The 11390-nt window shown below is 49.0% G+C and overlaps 1 protein-coding gene across 1 annotated transcript in view; it reads left to right on the top strand.

Annotated features, from left to right (window-relative positions):
- The window catches only part of FRMD4A (FERM domain containing 4A), a 282780-nt gene that overhangs the window by 165506 nt on the left and 105884 nt on the right, over positions 1–11390 (top strand). The window contains exon 5 of the mRNA XM_039877422.1: positions 5722–5806. Within this exon, the coding sequence (XP_039733356.1) occupies positions 5722–5806 (85 nt within the window). The remainder of the gene's footprint in view (positions 1–5721; positions 5807–11390) is intronic.

The raw sequence follows: 11390 nt of genomic DNA, 5'->3' as shown, positions 1-11390 counted from the left end.
ACACCCTCACACTCACTCATACACACTCATGCTCTCACACTCACACATACATACACACACACACTCTCTCACACACACGCTCTCACAGACACACACAGGAGGAGCGGCCGTATCCCATCCAGGCCAGCGGGTCCACACGTCCTCCGGTTCCGCCCCTCGACCACCGCGGAGAGCTCGTCCCCTCACGTCTCCTCTCTGCTTTTCTCTGTCTTAAGCGGCTGCTTCTCCGTGGACTCCAGCCCTCCACGGGCACGTCGCTCCCACCCTAACAGAAGAAAATGCCCCCCCGACCTGCATCTTCCTCCAGCTGCCGCCCTCTGCTCCCCCTTCGGTGCACAGCCAGGTTCCGAGGATGGGTCTGCACTTGCACTTGCTGCCTTCCTTCCCGCATCCCAGCTTCCGTCCCATCACCCCACGGTCACTCGAAGTCCTGGGCCCCAAATTCCACAGGCACTTCTCAGCCCTCCTCTGCCCGAATCAAATGACGCCATCAGCTTTCTGCCCCCAAACTTACTCATCTTCCTGTGGCGCTTCCTCAACACCACCCAGCCCCCAAGCCAGCAATTTGAGTGTCAACCTTGACATCACATGTTCCCTCCCACCTGGTCCCTTCTCTGTCCTCAGTCACTAATTCTTGTTATTTCTGCATTTTAAGTAGCTCTCCTACCCATCTCTTGCTCTCCCGTGGCTGTAATTAGGGTCTTCACAAACCTCTTCTGGTCTTGAAAGTTCTTTGGTCGTCTCTGCTTCTGGTCTTGTTGGCCCCTGGCAGTCTCTCCTGTTTTACCCCTGAGCATCTTTCTAGCATCTTCCTCTGTTCCCCTACTTGTAATTTTTCTGGCTTCTCATTGTCACACTAAGGACATCCCTGGCATGCCCTGTGTGACGTGACTTCGGCGTGCCTCTCCGGCCTCGCCTTCTCCACCCCGCTACCTCTCACACACGTACTTTACAATCAGCCCAGTAGCCACTGGCTGACCGAGGTCCCTTTCAGCGAAAGACCGTCGTTCAGTGCCAGGGTCCAGCTCCCCAAGTTGGAAAACAGTGACTCCGAGAGTGTTCACCAAACAGGCCTAAGAAATAAGTCAAGAAAAAATAGAAGGAAAATTTGCCAACCCACCGAAGGAAGACCTTCTGTCTTTTTATAGACCCAAGTTTGTGCTCAGAATGATTCTCCCATGTCTGGGCTGTTCTTTTAGTTGTGTACCCTCTGGCCAAGTGTCCCTGGAGCTCTGGTCATCTGCACTGTTTATAGGAAGATAAATAGAGAGGAGATTTGTCTCCTCAAACGTAGACATTCACAAACAATAAACTGAAGTGGGCGACAGGGAAAAAGGAAGAGAGGAGATGCCAGGAGAGGTGATTTTACAGCCAAGTTCACCACCTGACTGTGAGGTGGTGAGGACACCGATTGCTTTTCACTGTCACTCACAGGAACCGTGCTGGCATGGATCTCAAACGAGGTGCCTGCTCACCAGAACTCGCTAGATCTCACCTAGGTGTCTCAGTTAAGACTTTGGCGCCAGTGAAATTCTAATCATCACAGATCTGGCTGCAGACACTCAGAGCAGTCCCAATTATACTTCTCATTACGATCGCCCCTTGTTGCTACCAAAAAGTCAGCCTTCCAGTGTGACATTCGTGCTCATTACGAAATGAAATCGCTGGTCCGTTTAATTAACACTTGCTGTAAATACTCAGTGATTCCCAAGTGCCAAAAGGCAGATGTGAGGGGCCAGAGGAAGGAGCCCGGCCGATGTCATCCGGCTGGACGGTGTCATGTCTACAGTAGTCTGAGGCTTCCCTAAGTCGGAGGCTTCGGGGCCCCTTGAGTATTTAATGTGCGCAAACACGAAGCGACGTAGCACCTATTAATTCCTGCGTCAGAGAGTGTGATAAAATATTCTCAGGTCAAGATCACCTGGGCCAGGTTGGGTGTGACATCGGTCATGGAACCCCAGGAACACTCTTGGCCCAGGTGTGCCCTCGGGCTGGAGCACCATTCCTTTCGATGCAGAAAGAAGCCCTAAGATTCAGTCCTACTTGATCTGCTAAAAAACACATCTTAAAGTATAGGTTTTACTAGGATTCATGTGTGGATCAACAGATCACGAGATGGCTGCCATTGAAAAGACAGTTTGCTTCTTGTAGTTTCTAAGAGGACGGGGTGCCAGGCCAGGCAGGGCCGCCTGGGGGTGCACCAGCCTCTGTCAGGAGGCACAGTGACGGGAAACGGTGGCCAGGAGCTTGTATCGTGGTTTCTGCAGGAAGGACTGGGGAAGGCAGGGCAGCAGTCTTAGGATCGCTTACTTTGTGTCATTTCGGCAGGCTCTGGGGCAGAGCGACTGTCCCCGAGTCATCTGGTGCCTGGCCCTCAGGTGACCGGGGCAGGCGGACTGCAACCCAGGTTGTAGGAGCCCACAGAGGAGACAGGCAGGGCGTTTGGGCTCACAGGTGCCTCCTTCACTGTCTCTAGGAGTTAGTGGTGCCGGGAGGACAGGGTCATCCAGTCCACTGATGTCAGGGCGCCAGAAACCCACGGTCAGCGCAGAACCGGCCTCGGAATTGTCCGTGCAGACCCTCAGGATCCACGAGGAGTCATTCATTTCCTCGGGTTTACCCAGAGACCCTGCGTTTCCTCTGTGAACCTGGTCTTGGAGGAAGCCCTGCCTTGGTAGTTAAGGAAATGCAACATCGCCACCTGCTGCCGAAAAGGGGGACCTTAGACGGGGCTCTCAGGAAAATCGAAAAGAATGGAACTGGTTTGAAAAAAGAAAAAGAAAAAAAAGAAAATCTCAACCTCGACCCCAGACTCGACCCCCGCCCCGCCACGTCCGTGTTCACAGGCGTGTCCTCTCCCAGGTGCACTGGGCCTCAGTGTGCGAACGGAGCTGCCCAGGGTCCGTTTGTCTCGAGGCCTTTTTGACTCGCCGGTTCCCTCGCACAGGTGGAGAGTCCAGGTTCAGTTAAGTGCCCAGGGTCACAGAATAATAGTCCAACAGGATTTTCCAGGCTGTTTCTTGGTGGTGAAGGTTAACAGGAAGCTGCTTTCCAGTTTCCGTGGAGACGAGGTGATTTCGTCCCTCCTCTCAGAACGTGCTCGTTGTTTCCTCTGCCTTCCTGCCTCTCAGACAGCCAGGGAACACAGAACTCGGGGAAGTGAATGCTGTCGCCAAAAAAAAAACCAACGCGAAAACAAAAACAACTGCCATCTCATCTCAGTTTTCCGTTATTAGAGAGGGGAATTAGTATGGTTCCTTAATAGGCTGCTGAGAAAATTCGTTATCAGACAGAACGTCTTCATTCCTTAATTCTCAAGAATTAAAACGAATGCGAGAAAGACATCAGGCGTTGCTTGGAAAATTCAGTTACTCCGGCCCCAACAGATGTAGACTCAAAGTTATTACAGTGCAGGCCGCTCACTGTCAAACGCAAGAAGCCTCCGCTGTGCTTCTGGCGTCAGGAGCCAGGGCGGGCAGCAGCTCTGTTTGACCAACTTCCCATGTAAGAATGAGGGAGAGGGGCCGAGGGGCCGGGGGGCCGAGGGGCCGAGGGGCCGGGGGGGCGAGGCCTGAACGTGGCATGTGAGACCCCCTAACCTGGGCTTTCTTGACGTCTGGGAAATCACCTCTTTCCCCTGCCTCCTGCACTGCCTTCCCTGCGCAGGTCACTGTCCCGTAAGGAATTCTCACCACCGGTGAGTGGAGAGAACAGTCGAAAATCAGAGTTTCGTTTGCAGACGTGCCGTAAGCTCCCGTTTGTGCCAGGCACTGCGTACGGGCCGGAGATGCGAAAATGAATCGGATTTCGGCCCAGCCCTGAAGGAGTTGGCAGCCTAGAAGGAGACGTTCCAGGGAACAGACAGGACCACGGGGACAGCACGGAGGGTTGTTTGGGGGTGAGAGGAATAGCCCGAACAGGGACACAGAGCGAGCGTCCTCTGCAGCAGGACACGCCTGCAAGTCGCCCAGCCCTCGGGCATCCTTCCGAGCACCCAGACTGGGATCGGAGGCTTGGTCACCCTCTCCTCCTGCCCTCCCCTCCCCTCCCCTCCTCGCCCTTCCTTTCTCTTCCCTTCCCTGGGTCTCTCCCTCAACTTCCTCCCTTCCTTTCTTCATTCTTTATTAAAGTAAATCAAGCTTAGCTTATTTTGCTTTGAGATGTCAACTTGGCTACTGCATTTCAAGTCTCTGTTATCAGAGAACTGCTAGCTTACAATTTTAGTTCCACCCAGCCCCCTACAGACATTGTATGGAGGCCTCCATGTCCTAAAATACTGGCTTCAAAAGCAGGAAGCAGGTGCTTTTTCGGGGGGAAGGAGGTAGGGGCAGAGATCAACCAGCCTTCTCATTCCCAGGCTTTGCAAGAATGAGGGCCGTAGCATAATTTCCAAAAATTCTGTAGACTCTCACATGATGGTAATCACACTCACATCCATTGATGGAAGGTATCTGCTAATCTCTGAAGTTACTCTGGGTTCGCTCACAGATGTGAGTGAATCTGTGTTGTATTAATCACAACAGCCTCGCACACATTTGAAGAACGATAGAAGATATCATTTACTTAGTCCACAGATGAGTCGCTAAGTGGTGAGCCGCGGACTTGACCTAGCGTTCGGACACGTTCTGTGTGCCTCATATAGTGTTGGTTTGTCCTTGTTGCTGTTGTGATTCTCGTTTTCGTCTGAATTAGGTTCCAGCACTTGAAGGCAGTGGACTTCTTAGGTGGAGGAACACTGACCGAGTCCCGCCGTCTCTTTTACAGTCTGGAAAACAAGCCCAGAGAGACTATGTGACTCGCCCTAAATCCCACGGAGCTGGGACCGGGTCACTGGTCTTGTGACTTGCTTATTTCGCCTCTCCCCCTCTCGGTACCCCCAGTTTCCATGAGGCAGGTACCCAGTGCCCTCCCAGAGTCGTCCCCCCCCTCAGAGCCCTTCCCCCCTGCAGGGCTCTGCATTTACGTCATCCCCTCTCCCCTTGACTGACTCACACCCCCTCGTGCAGCTGACCCGTACACTAGTACAAGTACCTTATCTAATTAAGGAATTTAATCAACTCCAAAGTCGATGTGTAAAGGCACATTTAATGTAAACTTAATTTCAGCATGTTTCACCTTGGAAAAAAATCTATAAGCTCCATCTGGATAAAAATTCAATTCTCATTTGGCTTAATATGCATTAATATCACAGTGTTGAGAACATTTGCCACAGTCCCTGTGGATGAGTAGAAATCAAACCATACCTCACCACCATCGGGAAGATAGGTCATAGAGAAATTTCTCTATTTCATAGAGAAATAGGGCTTGTTGTCCCATGAAGCAGAGGAAATTATCTTTTAAAAATCCACCTCAGCAATGATTAGGACAAAAAAGTCACGTATTGAAAACAAATAATGTTAAAAAAATGGGAAGCAGGTAAGGAAAAAGAAAGTAGGTGGTCAAGTTTAAGTCCACTCTAAGGAGTTAATGGCAGGCCCAGTTCTTCACGATGGTGAGAGGTGTCACGCAAGATGGTCCTAACCTGCCATAAATGGACTTGAAAAACAACTGTTTTCTCTCCAAAAGGAATCCTGTGAAAACAACCGACGATGCCTTTTTCTTTCGTTTATTTAGGGTTGGGCATTCAAGTCTCCGTGCCCCATCCTCTGGCTCAGAGGACATTCGATTATCTGGTTGGTCAGTCGATGCTTCTGTGGTTCACTGGCAGTTTTTGTCTTCCAGGTTCTACATAGAAAGCATTTCCTACCTAAAGGACAATGCCACCATTGAGCTCTTCTTTCTGAATGCTAAATCCTGCATCTACAAGGTAAGAACTTCCTCTTCCTGTTCAGAGTTTCCTATTGAAATTCCAAAGTATCATCTGAAGCTGGGAATCCCATGGTGTTGCCCCCGAACGTGATTTTATTGATTAGTAGAAGGAATTTATAAATTAATTACTATAAATAAACGAGAACTCCGTGAAAGTAAAGGTACCAGTTTAAATAATGTGACTCCTTCCGATCCTGTCACCGTGTTTGTGGCTCCTTGGGGTGTTCCTTAACCTGATCCTAGAGGTCTCCTTAACCTGGCAACAGAGACAAATAGGAAGCCTAGACAAGCATGACAAATAATACTGGCCAATACTGGTAGTTCTCACTGGTCTGAATGAACTTCTTGTAATCTGATGCATGTACATCTGACCATTTTTAGATATTCTGGCAGTATCTCTCAAATGGATGCTATTGGCACTTTGGATGGGACAATTTATTTTACTCGTGCTAAAACAGACAAGAAATTTACGGTCATAACCGTCGCTAGGTATACAGTTCAGTGGCATAAGCACGTTGCGTTCACCTCCTCACCGTCCATCTCGAGAACTCTTTTCATCCTAAAGGACTGAAACTCAGTCCCCATTAAACACTCACTCTTCACCCTCCATCACCCAGCCCCTGGCAACCACCATTCTTCTGCCTCTATGAACTTGACCACCGCAGGGACCTCGTAGAAGTGGCATCCTCCGGTATTTGTCCTTTCATGACTGGCTCATTTCACTTAGTGTCCTGTCCTCAAGGTTCCTTCGCGCTGCAGCCTGTGTCGGAAGTCCCTTCCTTTTTGAGGCTGACTGATATTTAATCATATGGGTTTACCACATCCTGTTTAGCCGTTGACCCATCAGGGGGACACTTGGGTTGCCTCCACCTTTGAGCTAGCGTGAATAATGCTGCTGTGAACACGGGGTTATAAATATCTGTCCACATCTCTGCTTTCACTTGATTTGGCTGTATACCCAGAGGTGATACTGCTGGATCATGTGGTGGTTCTATTTTTTATTTTTTAAAGAACTGCCATGCTGCTTTCCATAGTGACGGCACCAATTTTATATCCGTAGCAACGGTGCAGAAAGGTCCCAATTTCTCCACATCCTCACCAACACTTGTTGTTTGGGGGTTTTTTGATAGTTGCCTTCTAAATGAGCATGGGATGGTATCTCCGTGTGGTTTTGATTTGCATCTCCCTACAGATTAGTGATATTGAGCACCTGTTCAAATGTTTACCAGCCTTTGGTGCATCTTCGTCAGAGAAATGTCTAGTCAAGGGACAGTCCTTAACTGAGTGGGACAGTCGCTTGTTTCCAATTCCCCCAGCTGCTAGCAGTGTTTCCTCTCATTGGACACCCACACACCCCTCCCTGGGGAGAGGGCCTTGCAGCAGAGCCCCCCGGGCTGAGAACCACTGCTCAGAGAACACATTGAAAGCCAACCCCGCTCTGCTGACCCCCAGCATGCACCTGTGTCTCGGGAGAGCCGTCTTCAGCACGCCACCTTGAGCGGCTCGTTCCCAACACGGAGAAGGCCCGCTGACACGTGTCCGGGTCGCACTGTGACAGGCTGGGTGCCGAGTGCTTTCTGTAAGTTGTGTGGCTGCATCGACACAACACCTCTGAAAGGAATTCTGCGATTCAGCCCTGTGAGGAGGACGAGGCCCAGAAAGGTCATGAGATCCTGAGGTCGCGTATCTCCTTAAATGGCAGTGTCCGTGGGGTTGAAGCTGGACGCCTGACTCCAGATCACAGAGCTCGGTCACCCTGCACCTGGGAGGGCAGACTCTCCCTAGGGTGGCGAATGTCCCCGAAGCCAGGGAACTTCAAACCCAAGTGCCCTGTTTTGAAGCAGCCCGTGGCTGTACTGAGTCCTTGCCCGGGAGATCCCACTGCCTCTGTTTTCACATAACTAAACCCAGTTTGAGGGGATCGCAGGAACCCACTAACCATTAAAACATGCGCACGCACGCACGCACACACACATACGATTTGAAATGGGGTATCGGCCATCACTCTTCCTTCTGAAAGTGCTTCAGCACATTCATGACACAGAATAGTTCCACCAAATGCAAATATTCAAAGTAATGAGGGCCTGGTAGTGATCAAATGCAGCTCTGTGAAAGGACCTCACTTGGTGACAGCTGCTGAGCCAGAACTTAAACTGGGCTCACACCCAGAGCACGCAGACTAAAGTATTTTGGGTTTTTGCTGAATGGAGGGAAAAGCCACTAAATGTAGTTCCAGGAACTTACAAATTCCTTCCTCTCTCTAAGCCTTTGTTTTCTCATTATAAAGTGGTAATGGTAATACCAGCCTAACATACCTCACAGGTCATGAGAGTAACTGCTGGCTCTTTAATGAATATGAAAGCACTTTTGAAAACGATTGGGCATGAAAAGTGAGCACTGTCCACCAGGTGGCAGACGTGGGCAGAAAATGTCTGGAAAGTCACTGAACTGATGAAATCTCCTTAAACCCAGGCAGGTGAAAAGTTACCCCAGATCATAACACCTGGGCAGAGGAAGAGAGATTGTCTCCCTCTCAGGGTTGCTCAGTTTAGTTGTAAATTCTTTTTTTTTATTAGGCTTATTGGGGTAACATTGGTTAATACAATTATATAATTTTCAGGTGTACATTGTAATTTGACATCTATATATTCTATTGTGTGATCACCACCCAAAGTCCAGTTTCTTTCAGCTACCATATATTTGATCCCCTTTACCCACTTCACCCTCCACTCGCCTCCCTATATTTGACCCCCTTTACCCCGTCTGCCTCTCCCCTCCTACCCCACCCCTTACCCTGTGGAAACCACTTGTCCATTAGTTGTAAATTCTGAGCTGGAGCTGAGGACTCCATTGCTTCTGAGGACTCTGGGATTTATGGGAAATTTTTTTTAAAAAATCCTCAGGACTAAATATTACTCGTCCCCCAAGTACAGGTGGTGACTGACGTGTTCAGAGCCAGCCACTTTTGGGATCACAGCACCCACAGAAGCAGCCTGGCAGATGACCTGGGGGCTGTGTCTCTCCAGAACCCCTGCTGTCCCTTCTCGGGATCTGTACTAGAGCTGGGTCATGCAGGTGGCCCAGGGATGGCTGTTCCAAAGTTTGTATAGGAGACCAGATCGCAAGACCACCCCGTCATCAAAAATAATATTTTCATTTGCATAAATTGACACGGTGTTTATAGAAATTTTTTCACATGTGTTATCTCATTTGTGCCTCATGAGTGAGGTTGAATGGGACACATTAAGTTTCTAGGAGGAGGACACTGATATCAGAGAGGATAAGGGACATACTCAAAGAACTCGGAAGTGATTGAACAGGAAGTGTGACCTGTCTTGCATAGCTGTAAATGTGTGAAGACATTGGAGTTCCAGAAGCTGAATGACTATGCTTTGAAGTTCAGATTTGGTGTCCTATAGACGTAGGTTCCCTTCCCAGCTCCGCCTCTTAGTAAATGCGATAAATGTGGGCATTTTCTGCAATGTCTCCACGCTTAATTTTCCTCTTTGGTTTGCAAGGATAGTAAAAGACCCTTCCGCAACCTTCTCAGGAAGATTAAGTGAGATAAAGCACGAACGCAGTTAGCACCATGCCAGACACACTGTTAGCTCCCATTGAGACAGAACCAAGACAGAACCGCTCACTTTGGTTCAGACGCAAGGTGTTTATACTGGCTGTGAGCTTTGATCCGTCCACGCTGCCAGAGGCTGGTGCCCGATGTATAATCTGCAGGCAGTGCTGATACCCGAGGCTTCGGCTGGCCCAGCACAGGTTTACTGTATCAGCTCGCTCCCTGTTTCCTGGTCGAACGGTTCCTACAGTGTACTGGAACCCAAGTCGTTCAGATAAAATAAGCTGTTTATTCTTGCTCTTTCCAGGTCCCTCTGTCATTCACTTTTGAAAGCATTCGTGTTTATTTTTATCAGAGTAACATAGGACACAAACGGGGGTGCTGGGGAGAAACAGAAGGCAGCAGGAAAAAGGAAGACTGAATATGAGGTGGACTGACTGCATGAGAGCAGCTGTAGGCGTGAGTCCACAGGGGCTGAGCAGGGCGGCTGAGGACAGGACACTGCACACGCCTCGTTCAGAGTCACCAGGAGTCCGAGCTCAGTGGCATGAAACACACATGGTCTATGACACAGCTTAAAAGCCAAATGGTTCCGAGAGGCTTATTATGAAAAAGAGCCACACACACCCCAAGTCTCCCCACTTTCAACCATTTTAGCTGTTTCTCCTAGTATTTGCCCCTGTATTTCCAAATAATCGGCAAAGGGCGTTATTCCTTGATTTATCCATTTTAGAGATATTGAGCTCCTGTGACGAGAGGCAAGGATTCAGGTCTCCTGTACAGCCATCTGCACTGTCCCTTTCCCCATTTTCCCAGTGTGGCTTGGGAGCCACAGCCGTCAGCGTTACATTATTATGACTAATGCAAGTAGCGTCCTACGTTTGTGATTCCTTTTGTAGATAACCAGTTGTTTTACCTAAAGGTAATAATTGCCTTGTTGTTACTTGTTTCTCTGTACCCATCATCTCTTTTCCCAAAAGTGCCTACAGGTTCCCAAAGGCATGTCGACATTCATTTCCAAATACATCAGGCAGTAATTCCATCGGCTCCTCTCTTTGCTTTGGCTTTTGCCGTTGCTGCCTTTTTTGTTTTTCCTGGGACCTCCCTTTTGGAGCCCTCTGTCCTTTTTCTCCGGTCTGGATGTGGCCTTATTTGCAGCCCTCACAACAGGACACCTCTTCCCCCTCTGGACATGTCTGCGCCCCAGCTCCGCTGTGTGTCCTCTGTGCCCTGGATCCTCCGTCTTCCTGTGTTTTGTTTTACACCATTGTTTCCCTGGAGCACATCCTGCAGTAAAGCCAGAGAGCGTGCACAGGGGAAGTCAAATGGGCGCCTGCATATCCAGAAAAAGTCTCTGTTCTGCCTTCGTATCGGATTCATAGTTGGACTGAATGTGGAAATGCAGGTTTCTCTCAGGGTATCAAAGGTGTTGCTTCACCTGCTTTGATATCTCATCTCTCTTATTTTCCACCTCTGTCTTTTTATTCTCCTTCCTAGGAGATTTCATCCATATTCTCATTAACCTCCTCTTGTTGACTTTTTAACCTTTGCTGTTGTTTTTAATTTCCAAGACTTCATATTATCTGGTTTATACACACATACATACATACATATATACATATACATACACATACATATATATACGTATATATATATACATATATATATATATATATATATATTCCTATCGTCTTTGAACTTTAGATCCTCTTATTGCTCTGATAATATTAATTATCGTACATGTTCTGTTTCCTTTCTGTTCCTGTCCAGTTCTTTTGTGTGTGTGTAGGAGGCTGTTCTCACTTGTCTGTTGATCCTGGTCTGTCTATCCATATTTAAGAATGAAGCGCTTAAAAGCTAACGGATGCCCCCACAGCCCAGGTAGGGACGGTCCCCCGGTGGGTGTCCCCGTGGAGTGACGCAGGGACTAGCTCTTTCCGCGGGAACCCCAGGTGCCGGCGTCTGGCTGTCTTTTCCCTGTCTTTCCTCATCTGTCAGAGGAGGGCCTTCC

Source organism: Pteropus medius, unplaced genomic scaffold, assembly GCF_902729225.1.
Source record: "Pteropus medius unplaced genomic scaffold, Ma_sr-lr_union100, whole genome shotgun sequence".
NCBI lineage: Eukaryota > Metazoa > Chordata > Mammalia > Chiroptera > Pteropodidae > Pteropus > Pteropus medius.
This window is presented reverse-complemented; position numbering and strand designations above follow the sequence as displayed.